This window comes from Anopheles gambiae, chromosome 3, assembly GCF_943734735.2.
Source record: "Anopheles gambiae chromosome 3, idAnoGambNW_F1_1, whole genome shotgun sequence".
Lineage (NCBI taxonomy): Eukaryota > Metazoa > Arthropoda > Insecta > Diptera > Culicidae > Anopheles > Anopheles gambiae.
The window spans coordinates 73,962,429-73,988,818 of record NC_064602.1 but is presented as its reverse complement, the minus strand read 5'-3'; the positions used below and the strand labels follow the sequence as shown (position 1 = coordinate 73,988,818).

Below are 26,390 nucleotides of genomic sequence, written 5' to 3'. Positions count from 1 at the left end.
ATGGGAATCAACCAATAAATCGTGGGAAACCCTGTAATACAGTTTAAAAAAATATACAACGCTAAAATCAAACGCTTAATAATTAAACAAAAACTATTTGCGTCCTTCTTTTGTTTGTTTTGGGGTGGTTACGGTACGTTCCCTCTGGTTGTAGCCTCTGACGCACCTTTAGTAGCGTCCGTCACCGACCGACCACGTGTGTGTATAAGGAGGAGCGGGAGAGTGACATAAGCTTTCATGATGAAACCAAACCTCTTTTTGCACTAATCTAATCGACTGAAGGAGAAAGAACTGCGGTCAACGGTGCCCTGTACGCCATGCTCTTCTTGCTATGTCCTTCCTCTCCTTGCTCTCCATCTTGTGCTGTTCACGCACTGTGCACACTACCTACTACTAACAACTGTCCTAGTTCGCTGAATGTTTCAGGTACACGATTTCATGATTACATTTCTTTTCCGCCGTGTGCCAAACTACCAGCAACTAGCATCCCTCTGCCCATCCTTCTTGTTCTATGTACACATTCTTTATGGGGAACAGGGTAGGGCTTTAGTTTCGAGCTGTATTTTGCTCTGTTTTTGAATTTGTTAAATTTTTAAACATTCTCGTTGCAGAGAAAAGAAAACTCCTTTGAACCATAGCATCAGTTTGTGCTATACACACACGCACACACACGCACGAAAGGGGAACTTCACATTGTGCCCGTCTCAAGCGCGTCGTGCTGTGCCTTTGTCCAATGGAAATGGACAGAGACAATCAAGCATAATTGTTAGATCAAAAAAGTCCCTACAAAATTGCACTTTAACCGTGCAATCCCGTGTTGCGCTTGGAGGGTTGGTTTCTGTTGTGGTAATAAAAAAAAAACAAAACTAGACAAATCTTAAATACAAAATGTACATTAATCGAACAAAAAATACCACAAAACCAACGCACACACACAAGCACACAACATAATTGCTTAGACAACTAAAAAGAGAATCTTAATCCAAAAAAAAAAAACAACAAGCTTAACCTAAAAAGCATTTTCTCCTGCTTCGCTTACATTTCAAGAACAAACTTAACACACCGTGTATTAATTAACAAAAAGATAAAAGATATATAGCCATCTGTCTAAGACTACTTTCACGGTCGTACGCATGTACACACACACATTACGCGTACACCTGTTGCAACGAATTCCTTCACCATTATGTTCCTACTACTAACTCACGGGCATGTGTCATTTCTTCCTGAGTTTTTATGTTTATGTTCGCTTTGCATTGTTCTGCAGTGATTTACGTGCCTTCTCTCTACACTAGAAACGCCTGCATACGCGACAGAGTTGTTTTAATGTTTAAGTTTTTCATGTGTTTTTGTTTTGTGTTTGTACGCCGAGCTTGTTATTTTATATCAAGTTTTCTCAGTTCTCCCCTTCTACTTGCGCTTGATTTGTCGCACCTTTGTCGCCATTCCTCCATATATATATATCGTGTATAAAAATGTTCCTGTCCTTGTAGGACTTTGAGTCCTCGTTATTCAAAGTTTCACTTTCGTTCATAATATCATTCTTCCCTCGTTTAGGGGGAGAGGGTGTCTCCTTTAGTAGCTTGAGCAGTTTATGTAATGTGTAGAGGGAAAGGTGTGGCAAAACTCGAAACACAAATACGTCTACACACACGCACACACTTTTGCGCGCTGCTCGGAAAGGCGCCATAATTTACGCACACGCCCCTTCTTAAACAACAAAGAGATCCATTCGCCCATCATTGTTTTTAGCTGTTTTCTTCTTGGGGCTTATTTTTACTAACGCAAGAAGAACATTTTCGAGCCAACGCTCTTTGGAGCCCACGGGGACGTTTAATACGATCATCCAGACAGTGTAGGGGATGCAAACGATGACGAAATGTCGTCCTCCCACGTGCTCTACAGACGCACGAAACCATTTCGTTTGCGTGTGCATTTCGCACCCTGAAACGGGTGGCACACTTCAAAACCTTTCGCTCTTGGTCGGGGGAATGGTTTTTTTTAGTATACACACATATGGAGAAACGAAATCTTCGTTTGAAACAAAACGAAACAAAAACGAGCACTGTACTATTGCGCCAAATGTTGTGTAACGGGTTCTGATGGTTGTTTTGCTTTTGCTGACAAGTTTGCTGCCTACCTACTACCTACTTTTCACTCTCAATATGCGTTAATTTTGCAGTTAACATTATTTTTTAAACGAACTTTTTCTTAATATAAACTCACGGGCCTCTCTCTCTCTCTCTCACTCTCGGTTCGTCGTGGTTCCGGTTAAAGGTTGAATTTTGGACGCTTTTTGCCTTTCGCACAGGCCTTTAGCTAGCCGATTTGTCTTCTGTGTGTGCCGTTACTGCTGCTTCCTGGCTGCCGCAATCTCCCCGCATCTTCTCTACGGTCCGCAGGCAACGTTGACATTGCGCCGGCGGTGGTGGATGGGATGGGTTGGGCCACATCGATAACAACATACAACAGTGAGACACATATACACACACTCACATCATGCCCCCCCTTTGTGGATGGGGCGGTTCATAGACATTTTCATTGTATTTGTGTGTTGTTTGTCAAATATTTTTGTCGAATGATCGAATAGATCGAGCAGGTTGAAGAAATTGAAGAAATGCACTGCTGCCTCCTCGTGGAGAAGGTCGTGGGTACCGTCGTTCCCGCTGCTGCCCGCATTCTGCTTAGGCGACTAGCGAATGTTCCTCATCGTTACCGCCGCAGTGGCCGTCCATGTTGAGCAACTCGTTCAGATCGATGTAGTCGCCCGACACGATGCCCAGGGTGCCGCCGGGACCGATGAGACCGTTTCCACCACCACCACCACCGTTGACGTTGCCGTTGCCGTTGCTGTGCATGCTGCTGTTGCTGCTGACGCTGCTGCGGCTGCTGCTGTTGCTACCCGGGCCATGCTGTAGGCCGAGCCCGAGGAGACCACCGTTTGCGCCACCGTTATTTGCGCCACCGCCGACGAAATCACCGCCGCCCTGCAGCTTGTACGACATCAGCTGCGTGTGTGCTGACGGGACGGGCGAAATGTGTCCGCCTGCATTATTTTTTTGGACGGTGTTTGGAGTTCATTTTTGTTGCACGGTATCATCACGAAGAGAGCCAAAAGATTTGCGTTCACAATATTCGTTCGTCCGGTTCCAATCGATTCAACCGGATGTGTTTGGTCCAGTTTTCAACGGAAGAGAGATACAGAAAAGAACGGGCAAAAAAACGAAGAATTAGCAGTTGTTAGTGATGTTTGCTGTAAGGCAAATTAGTATGTAATTATGTCCTAACAAAAAGCTCCTAAAATAAACTTATTTATTGTTGTTGTTGTAATCATTTCTCATACATTCAAACAACACACACACACATTCATTCACACAACCAACCCATTAACCATTTTTGAGCATACATACACACCTTCACATTCATACCCTTGGGGGGAAAATATTTAATCCTTACGGCCCTCACCTTCCCCACCCCACCCTCAACCACCCACATACCCAACAAATTTGTTTTCTTATACACTAAACCCTAATGAACCACTTTAGATACCCTTCCAATTGGTAGTAGAACTTCCTCCCATCTACCCTTTTCTTCCTGTCATTACCCTTTGTCGAATTGCACCCACATTTTCCAAATTCGGCTAAGAAAGGCTACCTTTCACTTCTAATTGCCTACACCCACCCACCCCTCCTCCCCCTTCCACTTTTTGTTGGTCTGTTACGCACACATATCTTAGATCTGTTGCAAAGGCACATACATCACACTCGCACAGGTTCATCAAGCACATCGACCAAGCACACCTGAACACAATCCAGTTGGAACACAATGGTTTTTAAAAATTACAATAGGTTTTTTTTTTGTATGTAACGTTTACGTGATCGACCAATTGGAAACTGTAGTAAAGGGATTTTCAGGAATTGAAATACTTGTTGATTTGAGTTTGTTCGATTTCCACTAAATGTTCCGGCATGAATTGTGTCCTCGCGATCGCTCGATCCGCTCACGCACACACACACGCGCATGATATTGATGCCTTTCAACTATTTGTAGACCAAACATTGCCTTTTTTTTCGTCTGTTCGCCTACAACCCTGACCGGGAGGATCTAGTTCTTGTGTGCGGGATTGGAAAAAGGAATAAGGATTTATTTTTGTTGGAAAGGAGATGAGGATGTTATGAAGCGTATGACAGTGATGGGAGATGATTGGAACACTGTAGGACAGGCACGGTAGGTGAAGGGATGTGTACAAATTTTGAACTCAAGTAATGCATGTGTGTTTGTGTGTGTGTATATAGATATACCTGGCCCTATTTTCTCCCGTCCCTCTGTTCCCCCTTTGCTTTAAATAGTTGGAATGGAAACGTAACAACAGTACCTTGTTGCACTTGTGGACGAAATAGAGAGACAGAGAGGGATAGACACTTGGTCACATGCTTAAAATTTCCACAACCTTTTGGCAGAACATCGTATCGCGCGACCCCCCTCGTAGGCGACGACTCGTAATCGGACGCGCGCGCGCTCGCATAGAATAGCCCACAGAGACACAGACAACACGACGGCCACTCGGACAGCTCTCTTCAGCCAGAAGACACTCGGGATCATTCTGCAGCATTGCGCCCCGCCAGACAGCAAGTCAAGCCCGTCCATTGAAACGTTTGCTTTTTTTTGTTTTGTTTTGTTATTGCAATACTTGGACACTGTCGCTCGCTCGCTCCACAGCAGACCCGTCGAAGCAGATCGGAATTGGAAACCAAAACAGGACAGAGTACGATCATCAGAAGACGACTACCGGAAACCAGTACACACGGCGGAACCGAAACCGACTGGGGGACCCGCTCCCCCCCACCTTGCTCTGACAGTGTGTTGCGAACGGTGTCGCCCACCAAAACGGTGATCGCTCAAGATGAGAACGACACGCACCCGCAACACAGGGAACACACGATCGTGTGCACGATCATGCCTCATTCTGCATCATGTTTGTGGCCTTGTTTGCCAAGTTTTTTTTTTTGTTTTGTTTTGTTTTGTTTTGTTTGCTTGTTTGGGACCATTATCACCCGTTTTTGCTTTGTGTGCCTTTTTTTGTCTTGGTTACTACTTGGCAGACGCACACACACACACACACACTGCGACGATATTTGCATCATCATTTCGATCATGTGCTAGCCATGGAGCCATTGATGCTCTCGGAGCTGCTGCTGTTGCTGCCGCTGCCCCATTCACATTGTTTCTTAGAGGCTCGCTTTGCTTCGCTTCGAAGATACAGCAAATATGCTTCTACTTCTCCTTTGCCCAACTCAATCCTATCACTTTCATCGCATGTATTCATGTTTGCTTGCTTTCTCAATTTCCATTATCATTTATCAATTTATCAACCATATCTTTGCATCGCAACAGACATTCCTGTGGAAAGGAAGAAGGTCAGATTGTCGTGATTAGAGAGATTTGTGTAACAATTTGACGAAATTTTGTTTGCGTTTGTTTTCGATTAGCGACTTGTTGTGAATATTTTACAGCAAACCCGATGCTTTGTGGTGCGTTAGACGGTTCGGAATTATAATTCGCTTCTATCGGGGGATCTGTAACAAACGAATACTGCAATGCTATAGGGCAAACGAAAGATATTTTGCCTCTCCCGTTAGGATGAGAGATAAGTTAAGTGCAAGTTATTTTCAAATATACTATAGCTATACAACAATGCACGCTTTAAACTGTTCCCTTGCACCGGAACATACGGATACTAATTTGACAAAACATAACTCACAATCCAACACAGACTCGTCCGTACCAACCACGGTAAATGGTGTGTTAACGTTGCAACACGGTAGTTTTTTGATAAAATGTAATTTTTAACAAGATGCTTCTGCTCTTCCATACAAATGTAGGAGAGTAAAACCGCTCATCATGCCTTAATTGTAATAAGTTTACACTTTTCTTTAAATAATTTAATAATAATTAAATCTATTGTTGAGTATATCAGAAATGTACTGCTTTACGTTAACAAAAACCCTCTATTCAGCCAATTCTGATCGGCGAACAGCATCATCATCATGGCCAACTGCAAACAATTGTCAGAAAGAAACCAAACCACGAAACAGGAAGAGGTAGAGAGAGCAAGAGAAACAGAAACAGGAAGAAAAGCAGAGAAAAACACAGCTGACTTTCCGCAGCTCAGCCTCTTTCTGTCAATCTGTTTGCGAGAAGGTTGTATGTGCTTATAGTTAAGTAAGAAAAATAGTCTAACAAAATCCTACCCTCCACAAAAAAAGGCAACCCTCGATTTAGTAATGAAAAAAACCAATCCAGACTACATTTTTAGCTCAGTCAAAAGCTAAAAACTGTCCATCGAAATGGACCGTAAAACGATACACACCACAAACCATGTACATCATATGTAAGCCTTTCACAGCCCGTATTCCCTCCTGCTTTTGTAACTGTTTTTGCCATTATTTTTTTAATAACTATGTGAGGAAAAAAACCGTAAATATAGGGTCTATTAAAGTATTGTTGAAGCCTGCTCATACTGGGCACCGATTACGTACCGGGTGTCGGGCTACTGGATGAGCCGGATTTGTCGCTGCTGTTGTTGCTGCCACCGCTCTGGTGCTGCTGCTGCTGCTGCTGCTGTTGCTGTAGCAACGACTGAACGTGTTGCTGTTGCTGCTGGTGCAGTAGCTGCTGCTGATCGTCGGTCATCATGTCCGGAAGGTTCATCGGAAAATCATAACCCAGCATGTCTTCGTTGTTGTTGAAAAGCTGTGGGATACAACAAGAGAAAACGCGGCAAAGCGCGGCAGCACCGACCAAAAACCGAACGGAAATGCCACACACCAATGAGATTAATTGGATAAAAAAAAACTCGCAACACATATACTAACTGAAGGATGTGGGTAAGTACAGCAATAGGTGGTACAAATGCGCATATGAAAATGTGTATGTTTTTTTTTGCTTTGTTTTTAAAGGGAGGCTTTAAATATATGCAAAACTACAGACACATGTGCTTGGCACATGAGCAATTTATGCTTGATATGTCTTTGATTGATTTTTGCTGTAGTTTTTCATCGTTATGTACAAATGACTTGAATTTTTCGCTCCTAAATTTCACATCTTCCTTGTAAGAAAAGAAAGGGCAGAGCGATAGGAAGGAAGGAGGAAGCCCTTCCTTTCCAGTGCACCATTCACCACATACTGCTCGCTCGCTCTCGCGCTTCGAACAGTTAGATTTACAATGTTTTTTTGTTTTGTTTCAGTACTCCTCCATGTTATATGCCTGTAGGTGTATGCTTACATCGGTCCTAACCTTATTGATGGTATCCAGATCGAACGGGCACGACGGGAAGTACACGCGTCCGAACGGAGGAGCGGTAGAGCATGCGTTCTGTTGGTTCAGAAGGAGTCGTGTGATAGAGTTTAAGCAACGGCATGTGTTAAAATTGAGTTTGAAACACGCAATGTTTTGTGTTTTGATTTTAGTACATATTTCAATTTTAAGACATGTGTTGGACCGTGCGCGGTCGAGGCGATAATTAGGTCGAACAGAACGGGCACCAGTTTTTGGAGAGTTATCATGCTCATCCATCATCATCATCATCATAATCAATAGCATCAATATCATCACAAATATCATTATCATCATCATCAGCAGAGTGCGTTTTTGTTGAAGTTTTTGAAGATATTACATACGTTCAGTACAACCAAAAAATAACACATTTCGCAATTCCAATTGGATGTCGGTGCATCATCATCGTCATGTTGTTTTGGAGGGGTTGGAAGATCCAGTTGGAATTGCATTGTTTTTTGGTTGCATTTTGGTTGTTGGTGTGTTGTTTATATTTAATTTAGTTGGAAGAAAGAAGAAAAACATACGAGCATGAAAAATATATCATAAAGAAAATGGCTAAAATAGGCTGCAGCTGTCAATCGGGCTCGGGCTTTTTGTTGTTTTTTTGTTTAACAATCGAAGGAATTGCAAAAGATGTTTAATAGAGTAAAATGAACCAACAAGATAGGAAAATCATTGTAGAGATTGAACAAAAGTTTGAAGTGCATTGTTCGCAAACCGAAACCGAATTAACATAAGAACAAAGGTCTTTTTAATTGCTTGTAATATGATTTAATCCAATTTAATAAATTTTGAACACAATTTTGGCCTTTTTTACAATGATTATAATAATCATTTCTGTTCCAAAAAAAGAAAAAAAGTTTAAAATTTGACACAACATTCACTACAAGGGTGTGATTTATCATTCGTGAAAGATCGTATGAAGAAATTAGTCACAAAGGTGCGCTTCTAAAACCACTCCACAAGCCACATTTATTGTTACTTCAGCAATCGATCGCTTGCCTAAAATGCAAACAATCTTTCGTGTCGTTTACTTTATTGCATGAGAATGTGTGTCTTGCGGTGTCCATTCGAGTCCCTCATCACACAGCACAGCTTTTGCGCTTGCTTTTATTTATATCCGGGACAGCCCATCGCCATCGCCATGCAATCCCTTCCCGTTTTGTGCCTCCTCCAAAATCCAAACCACCTAATTTACCAATCGTCACTAAAACTTACCCCGAGCAGTGCGTTCGCGTCGAGCTGGTAGCCTTCGCCCTTGAGCAGCTCCTTCAGCGACTCCAGATCGTTCTGCACCGTGTCGATGTGCTGCCCGTACTCGGCCCTGCAAGTACAGAGGATATGGCACAATCGTGGCGAGGGGGAGGGGAGGAGAAAGAAATAAAAACATTGAAAGGAAGAAAGGAAGAGAAAAGAGGCGCAACCACCTTCGATTAATATCGCCATTCTCGTTCCGGTACGCACACCAGCAATGCGGCGCGCTACCGAGCTCACCGCCGCTTCGTGATTAGAAAATGCTTCGTTCGATAGTTAAATTTTGCGTTTGTGCTCTGTTCTGCTTTTGAAATCATATACCTATAGGCCGCACACAATGATATCTTTGCTTAGAATGAGCTAACAATGTGCTATATTGCCCTTGGCGTTATAATGCTGAAATATTGTGTGTTTTAAATAATTTTATGAAGTGATACAATAAAATGAATGAATGACTAACATGAATGTGCGCAACTGCAGCCGTTGCTTTCGTGAAAATATATAAAATATTTAAACCTTTCTCGTTAATGCTTTACCGATGTGTAAAAGGGCATAACACATGGGTAAAGTTAAATATTTTAAATTACTATCCCTTACATTCCAATGGATTATTCTCTAAAAACAGTAAACGACAATGCTGAATGATTTGGATGAACGATTTAACATTATAGTAACAACAGCGTAACAATAACAAATACTAAAATTTATCACTGCATCAATCAATCCGAGCAATGGTAAACAACACAAGTCACGGACAAGGATGATTGAGTTGGGGAATTAGGTATAATAAAACGGATGCAGCGAATATGGATAAGCAAAACAAGAGATGACACAATAATTCCAAAGCGTAGTGATAACAAGTTAGTCTTTCCAAGTAGCATTAAGCTCAACCCTGATCAATAATAAATTCAGCAGATTCTACACATCGTACATCGGATGCGCAGTGTTTAAAGGCAGCCTTGATTGGGACATTGTAAACGAAGAGAGAGAGGGAGAGAAAAGAAAAAAAAGTGACTGCCTGGTTTGTGGTTTCTTCTTCTCATGCCTAACCATGTTGCTAACATTCTATCCTCGAGAGGCACGGTGAGGCTCGGTGTTGCGTTGCAGGGCTTAATACATTATACGTGTCCACTGAGCGACCCGGTGTTGGTGTTGATGCGATGTTAATAATCGAAAGGGTGGTGCAACTGGTGGGCGGTACGATGCGTGTGGGTGCGATACCGACAACCGCCCCCAAAAGTACCCAACAAAAATACTAACACCGTGTTCAGACGGGACACGTCTAGATCATTGCTGACAAACTTGGATAATTGTTGCTGCTGCTCTTGCTGCTCTTGCTGCTGTTGCTGTTGCTGCTGTTGCTGCTGCTGGTCGGTTTCGTTAGCAACCTGCCGGTTCAGCAGCAGGGACGAATCGAGCGAATTCTCGTCGAACTCTTCCCCGTCACCGTTGAGCAGTTGGAGGCCCGAGGGCGGTGACTGCTGCTGTTGCTGCTGCTGATTGCTTTGTCCTGCCTGTCCCTGCTGTTGCTGCTGCTGCTGCTGCTGCTGTCGACCGGCCTTCAACTGGCTTATGTTCACGTTCGGGTTGTAGTAGCCTCCGTCGACAAAATTAAACCCGCTGCTAAGCATCGGCGAATCGTTCTTGACAACTCCGTCCGGATCGTTACTGTCCTCGAATATGTCCCGCGGCACTACGTCACTCGCTGGGATGTAGCCGTTGCCGCTGGCAAACGACAGACCACCCGTTCCAACGGGCGAAGTGGATGTACCAGTGAAGCCCGAAGGACCGGCCAATGACGCATCTTCCTGTTGTGATGGCTGCTGTTGCTGCTGTTGCTGCTGCTGTTGCTGCTGCTGCTCGTTGCTGGTAATTGTTTGCTTCTTGGCCATTGCCAACTTTTTGCCACCACGCGTCAAAATCAGTGGCGCGTTAGCGGGTGCCGCAGTAGCGGTGGAAGCTTTCAAGCCACTGCCACCTGCCTTGGCGGTAGATGATGCACCGGCAGAAAGTAAGCTTCTGCCCTGCGCTCGCTGGCCGGCCGGTAGCTGCCCTTCGTTGCGCCGGTTGGCCGCAGCACCGTTGCCTTTCAGCAAGCTTTCGCCACCCTTTCCACCGGCTGGCTGGCGTTGCTTTTGCAGCTGCTGCTGCTGCTGCTGCTGCTTCTGTTGCTGCTTTTCCATCTCCTTTATCACCATCGGTGTGTTTAGCATCTCACTATCGTTATCCTGATTGTAGAGCTGCACAATCGCCGGATCCATCTCGTCCACATGGTCGACCAGATACCCGTGCTCCTCGTCATCGTAGCCTTCCTCCAGCGGCTCACCACCATCGACGAAGTTTTCTAGCTCATCCCTGTCGATGGTGCTTTCGATCAGCTGAATAAGGTTCGCCGGAGTGCCAGCAACTTTGCTGCTGCTGCCGCCGCCCCGATTGCTCGCGTTTCTCGAACGGGTAGTGATCTTTTGCTGCTGCTGTTGCTGCTGATCCTGATCACGCTCCATCTTTACGACCTTCGCGAACGAGCTGCGCATCCCATCGGCACCATCGCCGCCGCCGGTGCGGAACGGAATCGGCGAGGTGGAAAATATCTCCTCGATCGTTTCGTTGCCCCCGTTGAAGTTCAAGCCGCCTCCGCCATCTCCTCCACCGCCGCCGCTGCCAGTGCCGCTGACACTGCTGCTGGTGCTGCGCGAGCTGCTACCGCCGGACATGGACGGGGTCGCGGTCCGATGGTACGGGGACCGCTCCGGGATCGACATCGGCGAGCTAACCTCCGGTATTTCCGAATTCCTGTCGGCACAGAATGAGAAAATCTCAGTCAAAAATCGTTCGCATTAACGGCTCAACGTCTGCACTGGGACCAATTTTGATTTGCATTCTTTGGGGAGGGAGTTTATTTGCCTCTTTCCTAACGTTTGCCTTTCCCTCCTTCCATAAGAAGCAGTCGTCGCCCGGCAGTAGGAGAGATGCAGTGAAGAGGACGAGAGGACGATCCTATCGTAAACACACACACAACAGTCGCGCGTCAGCTATTGATAAGGTTGCTCTTTCGTTCCCTTTCTTTTATGTAAATTGTCTGATGCTTCGAGAGGTCGTCTTCATCGTCGTCATCCTGTGTGTTTTATCTTCCTACCGCGCCATGAGGATGCTCTCGTTTGTCCTCGGGCAATGTGATGAAAAACTTGGCTAGGAAAGTCTAGGTTTTGCCAATGTATGAGGATAGTAGTTGTTGAGAGGGATGTGGCACATAATTGTTGTTAAAATTAAACACACGCACACTCACACATACACACACACACTCACACACAAACACACGCTATTGTGAGAAAAATGCGCCAATCACTGCTCCAAACATTTCATCTCTCAGCATTTTACGCTTTCCATGTCCTTGCGAAACATTCACAAAGTGTGTTAAATGTTGGAAAGGAATTAAACGAGCTGTACGTGGTATAGAAACGAAAAGAAACACCTTATCGCATTGATCCACCATGAGCATAAGTGAACCAACCAATGGAAGGAAAAGACAACACAACTGTTTGGAGAAAAATTCAGTGACACAAATCTCAAAAATGAGCTGTAAAAAATACCAATGATAGGTTATGGATGCATGAATACAACAAATAGTAATGTGATGAGGTACAAAGAGAATTAATTTGAAAATACCGAATAAGAAATATGTAACATTTTATATCCTAGTCAAGCCTTAAATCTACCAACGGAGAACGGTTAACACGTTAAAACGAAAATGGCAAACCCACCACATCCCATCAATCGATAGTACATTTTAGGTTTGCTTCGAAAAACAAAACACTACTATCACAAATTCTTATTGGTCAGTGCTCGATTCAAACACAGACAAATAAATAAAACAACCAGTAAGTAAGAATTTGAATTAGAAAACAATATGCCATCGCTTTCCTGTTGAGAGAGCAGAATAAAACAAAGTTTGGAGGAAGGAACACACGATATCGGGATTGGAGGGGGGGCGGGAAACATACAGTTTGGGTGTGTGTTATGTTGCTTTCGCATCATTACCTGGTCCCCTTCGTTTGGTCGCCTGGCGAGCTTTTCTCCTTCCTAACAACGCTAACGCCGTTCAGTTTCTTAAAGATCACACTACCGACACTGTTGCCGCCAGGCGGCTTTACGCTCTTCCCAACAACGGCGGAACCCGAGGCGGAGGAGGAAGTGGACGTATTAGCTCCCGCATCCTCGGCGGACCGAGACGTGCGAACAATCTGACCGGTTACGATGGGAACAACATGTTTCTTGCCCTTGTCTTGCTTTGACCTGAAGAAGAGGAAAGAGGGCAGGGTACATTGAAAAGGTAAAAAAAACTATCCGAAAAACAGAACATACAAGAATACAACAACAAAAATAGAAGAAACAATCCTATCGACACAGCAACAAAATGGAATGCATTAGAGGTTCGGGTCGACGATAGTGACGCGAAGCCAGCCAGCAGATAATATTAATTATCTAAGGTTTAAAGTAAGGTGGTTCCCGAACAGCCAAACCACTTCATACTGCACACAGATTGCACATTTAAATAAATGGTAGCAAAAACAAAAAGGAGAAAGTTTCCATGTTCATGTTTCGTAGTTAAATAATACACCAAATATGGATGCATCGCATAAAAACAAAGCGTCAATCCAGGTCAAATCAGGCCACAATAGTTTATGCAAACCACATTTTCACTAGCAACGAATTAGCTAAGTTAAAAATATATACGCATCTAAATACAAACAGAAAAGTGATGTCAAAGCACTGACAAACGACAAAAAGGCTAAGTAAGGTTGGACAGAATGCAAGCACTAAAGACTAAGGCGCACTTTAAGAAGAATTCTGCTAGCTGACATTAATAAGATTAGAAAGAATAGCTACTGACAGGGTGAAATTGCGATACCTGGGAAAGCACATCAACACACGACCTTAGCAGACTACAGATGTAAAACAGACTAGGAAACATCTTTCATGCATAAAGGAATGGAACGGATTAAGCCACAAAAAAGGATAAAAAACAACACATTACTGGGCACGAAACTACCAAACGGAGCATGCAAAATCAACATAACAGAAAAAAGGGGGGGAAAGCACATAGTTGTAATTAATGAATACAACATAACACTAACAGGACGACACACTAGCGACGAAAGGTTTAAAAACGGCAATGAACAGTACCGCAATTTAAACGACGCATTATAACTGGAGAAAAAGCATTTCATTTGATTGCAGAACAGAAGCAATGATAATAATGCAATAATTTCTTATACAGCTACATCTACTCCGCACAGCTGCATCCGAGCCGCATGATTTATTGGTTGTGCACCCGGGGGAGGCGAGGTGAGAAATGTTGAGCTGCATACAGTGTGTTGGGTGAATTTCAGATGAGCTGACAGCACACACATATGTGTGGTTCAATATGGCGCAGAACAGGAATTTAAAAATACTACGCCATTACTCGCTCACGGCAAACCATTTTCACGGTGCATCGAAACCGATTGCGTGTGGCTGCCGTTAACTTTCAGAGTTCAGAAATTAGTTTTGGGACGGTAGCCGCGTGTAGCAAGTGATGAGCAATCGGTAAATTGCATAACCCTATAGGGGTGGTGGCACGCACATGCCCACCTGGAGCCTCCCAGACTGGACACATACACACGCACACACACACACATAGACAGGTCACGTGAAACATACACATACGGAAGTAGAATGATTTGAATCATCGACAGCCCTCGATCGATGTTACTCCGTTGAATCCCCTCTCTCTTTCGTAAATATGTAATGTGTTAGTCCCACCCGAGCCCCGTATGAGACCTGCCTGTGTGGCATGGGGAATAGATATCTTCTTCTGCTCCTTGCCAAACGTAATATTAATCCTGCCACTCTCTCAGCAGCACACAGTTGCAGGGGAGTACACAGCAACAAAAAAAAACGAAAACCAAAAGGAAGCTTTAACAAACCGGGGCATGCGCCGACGAGCATTAACTTACAACAATTCCTGCTGATTAGCGTACGCGACCTCCTCGAGCGCTTCGTTTAGCTCCTCGATCGTGGCACCACCATCGTCGTAATCGGACTTCTTCAGCTGAAAGTAGAATTGAAGAAAAAAAAAAGAGTGAAAACATTGAATCATTCGCGTCGTAGATCCTTCTCATATAACAACGGCTCGATTGTTGCCCTCCATGCGTCAGAGCGTACAGAAAAAACGCACACGAGTGTAGTAGTAGGTACGAGTGGGCGAGGTAAGAGTAAGGCGATGATCGGTGCTCGGTGTGGAAAGTATAAAGTTCTGCGGTGTAATCGATCGCAAACTGGCTCTGTGGGGCGGCAGACAAAATAATGCCCCGGGGGAAAGGGCCAGCAGGGGCGCTATCTAATATCCATTACGTCCGCAGCTTCTTGAAGTGGCAGCAGATAGTAGCAGAGGGATGCTTTATCCATGAGCTGAGCAGAGGCGAGCTTGCGGTGTTGGCGGAACACATCATGCATTATCGATGATCCAACCGAACGTTCAGCGGTACACATCACCGGCCTCGGTCACATCACATGACACAACGCGACGCCCATTTAACGCAAATCACCATTAATTAGTAGGCAGACCGGGCTGTACGGGCCTCCCGTGCAACTATTGCGGTAGAATATGCCCTGTCACCGTACTGCAAAGGCATACACGATCTTGACGTTAGGATCAAAGATCGAACGGATTTAAAACACATTTATTGATAGCTATTCCGATCGATCACCGTAACAGCGCACGGTCACAATTGCATCAACAGTTCCTAATTCGAGAATATCATGTTTTTTTTTGGGCAGGCCGAATGCAAACCTATAACAGACTATTCTGTGCCAGAATCATGTTGGCTGAAAACAGATCATACCAACTTATTGTGTTACAGAGGCTCGGAAGAGGATGGATTGAATTAATCGTCTATCTATACATGCAGCTGTGGCAATAACAAACAACTTTGTAACGGAAACAGAGAGGAATATTCATGCCTGCCCTAGTTTGAGGGGATTTTCTTCATTATGCCTAGGGATTATCGTGCAATCGTCCGATGACCGCTTCACAAAACCAATGCTTACCTTTGCCTGTTGCGGCGCATCGTTGATCATCAGCTGGAAGCGACGCTTGTTGCTTCCATTGTTCATGGAGCCCAGTCCACTGCGGGATGGCTGCACGATCGTCACCAGGAATTGAATGAGCTGGAAAAGAAAGCGAAAGGTTGGTTAGAACGTATTGTTTCGCCTGTATTGAACAACAATTTAACTTAATTGTAGTGATGTAATGAACTCCCTGCCGGATTATTACTTTAATTTGTCTTTTTGATTGAATATAGACCAAGGATCTCCTTAATTCTAGTAATTTTTCCTTGCATTGAATCCATTTTTGTTTCGAATTAGTCGTACATTTGAATTTCCAGTAAAAGACTAACAAAAAAAGACCCCATAAAAATAATCAGATCGCATTACTCTTGTTTTCCTATGCGTTGCCTACGATCAGTCGTCATCGGCCATGGGTGCGTTATCATTGGTAGGTTTAAAGTAAGTCGACCATTTTTTCCCCCTTCACTGTATGATTATTATGTCCACCGCAGATGACAATCTTTTAGCGACATCGAACTCAAGGAGCTATTTAGAGCGTAAAACAGCTCGGCAAAAAAAAAACATCCTCCGCAACATTATCGCTAACATTAACAGCAATGCAACATGGTGAAGCAATCGTGTTGAAACCATGGCAGATACAGCGCGGCCTCAACAGCAGCCCACCACATTCGTGATGACCCCATCGCCCCATAGGCGTAGGCTGCGGAACTGAGCAGGACACGCAGCGTAATGTGCACGCAGGGTAAGCAGGGCTTCTTTTATAATATTACTTCCACAAACCTTCGCTGCATTTGGTTTGCTAAACCCGACGGCGACGGCGCCAAACCAAGGGTCGGGTAGGAGTGTTTAAGGACAGCGCGCGTATGAGCTCTACCCTACTATCTAAAGAATTATTCGTCCGAAAAAAATTATACACCCATTATTCGCCCAGCTGCTGTGGCAGGGCAACAGGACCATCAAAAACCAGTGCACCAGTGGCTTCATTTCACGAAGGCCTGACAGCGATCAACACAGACCCGGCCGCAGCAGAGCAAGCAGTAACGGCAAGCGCCAAACGCACCAGCAGATTCCGGTGCGGCGAATAAATAAATAACTTACTTTCATATGTTAGGAAAAGGATTGCTTTTCCCCGATATCTTATGCCATACGGTACCGGTAAAGAAGTCGGGTGTGACAAACGAAGCTGAGGGGGTGACAAGTATTACCATAAAATTAAAATATTCAAATTCCACCACCGTACCACCGGTGTGGATGCGGTATGAGATCGTGTGTCTCCCACCCAAACGATGGGCGACAAAAATTTAACTCCTAATAAATTCATCCAGATCCAGATTGCATAAACAGCCGTGATTCGTCCGGTTCGTTCTACCCTCCCCCCGCAGTGCTGTTGCTCTGTTTCGCTCCACCAAAGCCATCAGCTTCGACGGGGCAGTCTCACCTTGTTGACAATCTGCTGCTGCTTGTGGTGCTTCTGGCGCAGGATAGCGATTTCGCGCCACAGGGCCTCATTCTCCTGCTTCATCGTCTGGAAGCGCGAATCGAGCGTATCCTGCCGGCCGCGCATATTCTTCACCTCGCTCAGCACGCGACTGACCGCCTCCAGCTTGAGGGCGCTCTTGTCCTCGGCCTGCTGCTGGGCCTGCAGCTGCTGCTGCTTCGACGTCGCGATCTTGCGCTTGATGTGCTCCAGCAGGTACGGGTGATCCTTCTGAAAGCACGGATGGGTGAACTCCATCTCGTCCTTATCGAACCGCAGACCGCCATTGTCGATCGAGGTGATTTTGTGGAAACCATCTATAATTGGAAAAAAAAATCAAAATCACATTACTACGAATGGACCAGCTACCGTTCGCTTCCGTTAAAATAAGGCCGAGGGGCGTTGTCGATGGCTATTTTCGTGCAGCAGCAGCAACAGCAGCCAACCACACCCACCCACATTGAAGGGTCTCCTCCGGGCAACAACAACAACAACAACTGCCACTCCGGTTCGATTGATTTCTCTTCGCCACCTCTTGCCTTTCTCACTTACACATATTCAGCTGCCTAATGAAGCTTGCCATGTTGTTGTGTTTGTAGTTGAGCGGCAACAGCTCTTTGGCAAACTGTGCCTGATTTTGGATGATGAAACTTCGCCCATCCTGGAAAAAAATAGGAAGCAGAAGGGAAAACAGCTTTGCGTTAGTATGATGGCAAACGACAATAACAAGAAACAAGAGCCCACATAGAAATAAAAGAAGAAGCCACCTACTATAAATAATTGAGGAAATCATTCGCAATTTTATTGACGTGACTGCCAAATTGGATTTGCTGGATGCCTTATGGGCATCTTGCTGGAAACCATTTCATCGCTATTCCCCGGCAGGTCGATGTATTATGAGTCAAACAGGAGATTAAATCGTTATTTGCTCTTATCAACGCGTTCAGCGAAGCGATATTTTTAAAAACAAAACTACACCAAAAAAAAAAGGTATTACCTTCTACTACTTATCGCCTTTTCCTCGCGCATAGTTCTCAAAAACGCAAGAAGATGGCAAGCAAGCGCGCACACGATGGCAGCGCTTTTGGACAGGGGAGGCGGTTCCCATTATTAGATTGTAGCACGAGATAATTTGTCGGGAGAAAAGGGCCTCCAAGAAAAGAAGGTTAAAAAACGACAAACAGGCGCGATACATTACAGGGTTTCCCACGATTTATTGGTTGGTTCCCAGCAATTTTTGGTGGGTTCCCATATTTTTTTGGTGCGTTCCCACGATTTTTTGGCCGTCTCCCAGAATTTTTTGGTCCAATTGTATTGATATCCAATCGGAAGATACCAATAAATTATGGGAAAAAACTAAAAATCTATGGGAACCCACCAAAAATTGATGGGAACCCACTAAAAAATCATGGGAACTGACCAATAAATCGCGGGAAACCCTGTATCTGCTGTACCTCCGAACAAAAAAAAAACGGCCGACCCCTCTCAAGTGTAATCGCAAATTGTGGGCACATGAGCTAGTAACAAAAAAAAAGTACACGCGCGCAACACAGTGTGAGGACCACCCCCCCCCCCCCCCTCCTCCCTCCCTCAAAAAAGGAATGAAACAAACCGAAACGGCGAGATATGATGTGTGGTTTTGGTACGAGCAATTCTATTACGCGTCGGACGCGTCTCCACAATAGCGAAAGTCATCGCTGGGAAGTCGGGCGACGATGAGAAGCCTTTTTAGTGCGGGATGGGATGTAAGATATATTGGGACGGTTCGTCCTATGCAATCTTCCATCCATATGCTTGCCAATTATTTCGATCCTTATTAAAGAAAAGATCTTTCTAGATTGCAATCATGATTCTACAAAGATCCTTAAAAAACGACGTATTAGCGAATGAGTTAAACTGATATAACACACTCTCCGGAAATAAAATCCAGTCAGGCTAATAAATATCTAATTTGACTTGTTCTTTTCTTTAATGTTAATTTTGCACACCAATTAAATGATTGCCGTTTAACGGTTCATATTCATGCTCACTGTTCCAATATCGTATTTCCGTACGACGCTATCAAAAAATCAATCTAAAAATCTAAAAACCTCACATAATTGCCGATCCCTGCATTCTGATAATGAAATAAGTACTGAATTATTTGCTATTACATAACTACTATTAAACTTGTTACTTGTTGCAGTCAACTCATGATAAGAATAAACAAACTACGTTAAATTTAAACAAATTTAAATTGAACTTTAACGTTTAAATGCTGCCGTTTATTGAACATTATCGTTGCGAACTACATTCATAATACAAAATAGGCAAATACACACTACATTTAATTAATTTTTCATTTACAATGGCATAACTTTTCGACGGCCAACGACGATCGATAGACCTGGCGTGCCACACGCTTTCCCGTCCCAGGGGTGCTAAACTCTAACCGATGCCTACTACTGTGCCGTCCACGTGGTTCAGTCGTAAACATTTGCACACTGTGTGATCATGTCATACAAAAAAAGGATCGAAAAAAGTGACAAGAGCTTTAAGTAAAAATGCGAGAGCAAGTTAATAAATTGATTAGAATTGCAGGTCTACAGTTAGCAAACAAAAATGACGGCTATGTGCACTGTATGGGTGGCTATACTCCGCCAAAAATCGGGTGTTTCCTCACATATTTGTTTCGGCCCTGGACACAAAACCACCACCATCACCACAACATACACACACACACACACATACACGCGAGCATAATCAGCATAACATCGTGTGCAGCTGCGATAAGCCGTGTGGACGGACGCGAGACGCATCAAGAGAGCAATCTTTCTTTTTTTTTCCTTTTTGTCGAACTACTAAAGCAACCATTAGGAAACGGCGGCAGGGGAAAAAGCGCGCAACAACGAATTTCAGCAAATGGTGGGACTTTGTCACCATCATCCCCTCCACCACGGAGAGCGCGCGGTGTATCGCTGTCGATGTGAAACCGTGAACCTGTGTGTGCCAGCCCCACCACGCGACACACCAGTGCACACAAACACACATGATGACAGCTTTTCGGCGACACGTCGTCGTCCGAATGTGATATGGATTGTGTGTGCGGAGGAGGAGTTAATGGCGGCAGAAGACTATTTATATTAAATCTAGAGTGTAGAGGAGCGCACAAAATATGCTGAGATGGAAAAAAACAAATCCGTACAGCATCAACAAGTATGATCGTGATCGTAAAGTAAGGTGGGATAATATACCTTTACTCGTGCCAAAACATTCAAAGCTCAAATCAAATAACATCAGTACAGTATTCCATCCATACTGCTCCGGTTACTTTTGAATGTATAAAAAGGCAACCAAACAACCGGTTAAAGAGTTGCTGCAAATCAGGTGGCGTGTGTGCGCGGAGGAACGACGTAATCAACCTATACTCGGTGTGTTTGTGTGGTATCTGGGCACTGGTGGGCTGGTCCGACACAATTCCCTTCTGCCTTCTATACCGTCCCCTTCCACACCGCTCTTACACTGGGCCCATTAAAATGATTATCTTTAACTGGCTGGGTGAGTGGGTGAGGAGATGTGGTGTACGAAGTAGAAGCAAAAAAAAAATCACAGCAAACCGGTACCGACGGACGATGGGCCGCCGTTGTCGTTGTGAGACCATCCGCGAGAAAAACAACATAACGAGCAAAAACAAAAACCAACCACACATGCGCTGCCAGACGCGCTTGGTTCGACGCGTTCTAGCGCAAAAGCCTTTGCGGCGATGAGAAGGGAACGCAAGGCAAGGATGCAAAGGATCGAAATCCATACCACCTTTAAAGCTGCTTCTTATCTTCTCCTCCTATAAGATATCCTGCCCATTAGTGGTTTGATAGGGGCTATACTAAAATCTACACTCTAAAAGCTGTGCATACATTACACGTGGTCTCGGGCGCGACAAAAACATTCAGCATTCATACAAGCGCGCAAAGCACAAACATACGCACAAACATTCGAACGAAAACACCCGTTAATTTGAAGTTGATTCATTCGTTCTTGTTCTGTTTTCTGTCTTTTTGCTCTCCGCCACACTAATGACGTTGTGTCGACAACCGATCGGCAATTAATTGACAACGAAGTGGCGGGGGACAACAGTACTACTGTAGTAGACAGAGCTTTTCAGCCAACCGAAGCCCACTACTGTGACAGGTGTGGGTATACACAGGCCGAACTAATGCACGTAAATAAGTGCTTTGTACATGTAATTGATATCATTTTCAAACATCCCATCACAAATGTACTAGAGGTTTTGTTGTTTGTCTACAATTACAGGGGTTTTCAGAGGTTTTGATTCTTTTGGCACATTTTGGTGCGTAACGGTAAGTCGATTCTATGGCACCCTTATTGAATAGGTGCCTTTAAAAAGCAATTAGAGAACTATCCGTGCGTAAGAATCAACAAAAAGTGTCAGAAAGCCAAAGGTATCAGAACCGCTAAAAACCCTGTAAGCTAAGTTTCGTGAATCATTACACTGTTGTAAGACCCAGACAGGTTAGACTAAGTATTAAAATCGACCCTGAGCAAGGTTACACACCCCAACCAAGCGACACATAACAATGTCGATGGAGCAAAAAAAAATACATTCACACGAATAAAACAACTCGTCATCCTTGTACTATTCACGCGCGAAAAGTGAAATAGCATGGTAAGATAACATTCACATCCCATAATTGTGTATCGGCGTACAATAAATAATCACTTGCACACATGCACACAGGAAGGATATTTTGCTGTACCTTGTTGTTGTTTAGATAATTTTGTCAGAGCGTGGGCGAGAAAACAAACTGATCCGGAAAAGCAGTGCGTGGGATGGTGCGGATAATGGTGATTAGTTGCGATTGGATAAACTTAGCCGATACTAGAGCATAATCTTTCATACCTTCCACCATCATGGTCTTGCCAGCGCCACTAATGGCAATCAATTTCGCGGTTGCCAAGGATACCTTTCTTAGAAAGCAGGCGGCAAGTTGGCCCGTCGCTCTAATGATAAGGTACGTTGGCCCTTCAATATTGCACCACCTTTGTGCTGTTGTTTTCGTCGATTTATCGATCAGATTGTGTGCGTGTGTGTGTGTGTTTGTGGGCGTGAGGGCGAGCAATACAAAAGGTAGCAACTTTTTTTCTTCTCATAAATTGATTAACATTGCCGAGATTGAATGTCAACACCAGTTCCTTGAAGCTGCGTAGAACGGAACACCGACTGCGATCATTAAAATTAAGTTCACAGTACACCATATCGCGTTTCATGATAGAGAGGCAGGATGTATTACGTCAAGAAAAAATTGAAGAAAAAAAATCATTACCCCATCAAGTTCAAATACTCCCCCAACGAAATTCGGTACCATTTGTTCAAACAGAACCCAGATTTTTTGAATCTTTCTCTAATTCCAGTGAAAATTGCACCTATTCTACCCGAACTTGAACAAACATTCACCCACGGGGAAAGAGGGAGGAATGGATCTCAGAGTGTTTTGGTTGTGCGTAAGCGCCCCCCCCCCCCCCCCTTTTTCTCTTCCTCCTGGGGGTATATTCGGTGCCTTAACCAAAGTGTACAAAGGAGGTAAAAGGTGAATAACAAGTAACAATCAAATAAAGCGCGACGATGCGTTACGTAAAAGTGATGGGCAATAAAGCTGCGCGCGGTAGCGCGAGTGTGCCGCCATGCTGCTGCTGAAGGGTGTATAAAATTATTATATCACAGGTTAGAATAACCCGACTTTAGTGATTCATCCCTGTGATATTTCTCATTACTTTCCACACACTAAATTCTACCATGCAAACCGACGACGGCGGTCGTGCTCGGCAGTCGATCGAAGCAACATGAAAAGAATAAACAAAACACGCATACACACACTCACACACACACAATACCGGGTGCATCCTGACGTCAAGCCAGCCTGCTCTGTTCTTTCTCTCTTTCTCGCTGTGAATGTCAAAACAACAACACAAAAAGCCGAAAAATGAACGACCTGAGTTTGAAAAAAAAAGTGGGGAGCCACAAGACACATACGTTAACCTTCTGCTTCCCTTTCGCGCACAAGGGAGTGAAGGGGAGCTGCTATCGGAATGACGTACGCATCAAGCAACCGCCTTCCCCCCCTCCCGACCACTACCTACACACACACACCAACACAACTTACGATGCGAACGCACACATAAGCACAAGTCGGGTGCGCGCACGCACAAAGAGACAGGACGGCAAAACAGAAACAACCTCCGTCGAAGGACAAATATCGGCGAACGGCGATGACGGCGATTGCTGTGGCGACGTTACTCCGCGCACGTTTCGATTTTATTTCATTTTCCGTTTTGGGGAATGGCCGAATGGCACTGAAATCACACCATATTATCGCGTGCACGCTGCATTCGCGAAGGACGGGAGGCAATTCCCATACTGCTAATCGGCTATCGAGACTCGGACCGCACGATCGACCGCGACATGGTATGGGATTTATCATCTGTTGCTTTGTTTTTCAACGCCCGTGTGTGTTATTACAGCAATGCGCTAATTATCGCACTCAACCCTCTCTTAGCTCTCTATCTCTGTCTGTCCCCTTCATGTCACCCTTCCATCTAACACACTTCCGAACAAAAAATCCTCCACATGAACAACCAATGAACGAACGCGGCCCGACCAGTGGATGAATCGATCGAATGAATGGTACGCGCGCGGGGATCGTGCAGCCATTGACCGCGAGGCGAAACGGCAAACGACAAACGTCGCACACAACGACACGCCGCGACACGGTAACAGCGCTGCGCCGCGCTACTCAATCGCTATTTCGACAAAACATACAAATGGCGGCCATTTTTGTTAGGCCTACCCGTCGCCCGTGAGCGGCACGAAACACACGTACACACAGTCACGCACGCACGCACGTACATGCACACACACATACACAATCACTTACGCTGCGCTAGACGGAGGTGAGTGAAAACCTGTACGGGTAATGAACGGGCGGATTATTTTCATTCGACGGTAAAGTTATGCGACGACGTCGACCATTTCAGAAAAAAACAACATACACTCTCATGCAAACATACATACACACACACACTAACACACTTTCAATTTAATATCAAATGCGCTTCCAATGCTGCTGGCACACTGTAAGACCAATAGTAACATCAATAACAAAAACACGCCCCACTCCAGACACTCACCGTGCTCCACGATATCAAATCGTTCGTCTCGCTGTCTTCGACCAGGCGCCATAGTTTCGCCAGAAATGCAGGCACTGAACCTGTCTCACTGAACGTATGCATTTTTGCTGCTGCTGCTGCTGCTCCTTCGCCTCCTTCCTTCTTGTCTGCTCCTATGTTGCCTTCGTCTGCTCCGTGTTACTTCACCCACTGCGCCTCTGCCTGCACCACTTTCTGCACACGCACAATTTACACGTTTCTATTAAACTTCACACATACACACGTGCACCTACAGAAACACACTCGCGCACACACAACCAGCAGAGTGCACACACGCACACACACGCGAGCGGGTCTGCTTTTCTTTTTCAGCTACGAACGCACAGACACACCAACACACGCGCGCACACAATTGCTGCTTTCTCGTGCTGCTGCTGCTGCTGCTGCTGGTGATTTTCCACTTTTGCTGGTTGGCTAATTGAGTAGTATTGTTGTAAAAATAGGCTGTGGTTTTCAAGATCTTTCTATTTGCAGATAATAAGCACTTATTTTTCTTCACACTCTTGCACACGGATATGCACAAATTGACCTCGAATGGGATGGAACGCAAAATTAGCACACCAATTTTTGTGGACTTCGGACGTTTATCGACCAGTATGGGCCAATTATTTTTTCTTAATGCGTTTCTACTCGAGGCAACTCACCCAACCAGGCCTCCGCGGTGGCGACAACCCAAAGAACAAACGGGTAATAATACCCATGCAACGATTCAGTTTGACAGTTGACGTCTTTCGAGTTTTTGACAGTACGGTCACGGATGAAGTTTAAAAGAGAAAACATCAGGGGAAAAATCAGTCGTTTAAAAATAAACATTTATTTTATTTAACGTGTGGATGTGAAAGGGATAAATTAATCATAAATAAGGAATGTTTTTAATAAGGTCTTCCATTGGTAAGTTTTAAATAAAATTAGGGCGAACTAAACAAAGCCACCGACAAACCGACGTGACACTTCGAACAAAAAGAGCTTCAAAAGTTGTCTCCTTATTACAAATGAAAATACGTTAAACACTAGCGCCATCTCTATAATGATTCGCTTACTACACTGACACAGAGAAGAAACTGTTAACTCCCCTTTTTGTTTTTCTTCGCAAATTCAAATGCGTATTGTTTTATGTTCTTCTCACATATTTTGCATTGATGTGGAAACTTATAAAATGATTTTTCTGGGTGTTTTGTCCAATAATTCTTACAAAATCTTGCCTCACACTTCCTTCGCCATTTGTATTTAGAAAAGTTGTTTACATCGAAGCAGCAGTGAACAGAGCTTACTTTGACAGAAGTGTTCGCCTCACTGGTAAATGACAGTACTTTCGTGTGGGACACTTTTGTAATGCCAGTGTCACGTCGGTTTGTCGGTGGTTAAAAAGGGAAAACATCAGGGGAAAAATCAGTCGTTTAAAAATAAACATTTATTTTATTTAACGTGTGGATGTTAAAGGGATAAATTAATCATAAATAAGGAATGTTTTTAATAAGGTCTACCATTGGTAAGTTCTAAATAAAATTAGGGCGAACTAAACAAAGCACCCAATATGCCTGTCATGGGTTCAAGACCCAATGGACCATGTTCCCACACGTAGGACTGACTATCCTGTTACAGTAATCAATAAGTCATTGAAAGCCAAGCCCACTAGTGGTATTGGAAGGCCTTGCCCAAGCGCCACAGATTAAGCTTAAACGACTGGAGAATTGAATATCCATAGAAAAAAAATGAGAGCTCCACAGCTTCATTGGTTTGATCAATAGATGGCGTATTACAACTCATCATTATATTGCTATCCTTTTCTTGCAATGTGTTTCGACAAGTTTCATCTAATCATGACCTATATAGCCTTCTAACTTTCCGAGCAAAAATCTATATGAATGATCGTGTGGTCAGATACGTGGGTATCAACACCAACGACCATTACTCAAATCTCACTTGCTTCAGTGCTGGTGGTTTCTGTTGGAGTTTAGTATTTAAACAATCGTATCGCCGTTCTAGTTC

The 26,390-nt window shown here is 44.3% G+C and overlaps 1 protein-coding gene across 12 annotated transcripts; it reads right to left on the bottom strand.

Annotated features, from left to right (window-relative positions):
- Nucleotides 1-1,346: 1,346 nt before the first annotated feature.
- On the bottom strand, nt 1,347-25,077 carry LOC1270845 (neurogenic protein mastermind). 12 transcript variants are annotated; one of them, XM_061661464.1, is made up of 11 exons: nt 24,363-25,070; nt 17,733-17,841; nt 17,142-17,497; nt 15,683-15,802; nt 14,590-14,684; nt 12,632-12,886; nt 9,854-11,386; nt 8,558-8,663; nt 7,286-7,375; nt 6,540-6,753; nt 1,347-3,046 (listed from the first exon to the last, which is right to left on the bottom strand). In XM_061661464.1, exons 1-11 carry the CDS (start codon nt 24,462-24,464, stop codon nt 2,685-2,687), a joined length of 3,342 nt encoding a protein of 1,113 aa, XP_061517448.1. In that variant the 5' UTR covers nt 24,465-25,070; the 3' UTR covers nt 1,347-2,684. The 12 variants fall into 12 exon arrangements, with proteins under 12 accessions (XP_061517448.1, XP_061517449.1, XP_061517451.1 ...); XM_061661465.1 differs by having other exon boundaries at nt 7,298-7,375; XM_061661469.1 differs by having other exon boundaries at nt 1,862-5,400.
- Nucleotides 25,078-26,390: the final 1,313 nt, after the last annotated feature.

Excerpts from the sequence above, each read along its gene's own strand:
- LOC1270845 (XM_061661464.1), bottom strand. The coding sequence starts at position 24,464 with ATGCATACGTTCAGTGAGACAGGTTCAGTGCCTGCATTTCTGGCGAAA. Across the intron at positions 8,664-9,853 it reads GTGTCCCGTCTGAACACGGT|GGCCGAGTACGGGCAGCACA; the intron begins GTTAGTATTTTT and ends CTGTACTTGCAG. Across the intron at positions 7,376-8,557 it reads ACGCGAACGCACTGCTCGGG|AACGCATGCTCTACCGCTCC; the intron begins GTAAGTTTTAGT and ends CTGAACCAACAG.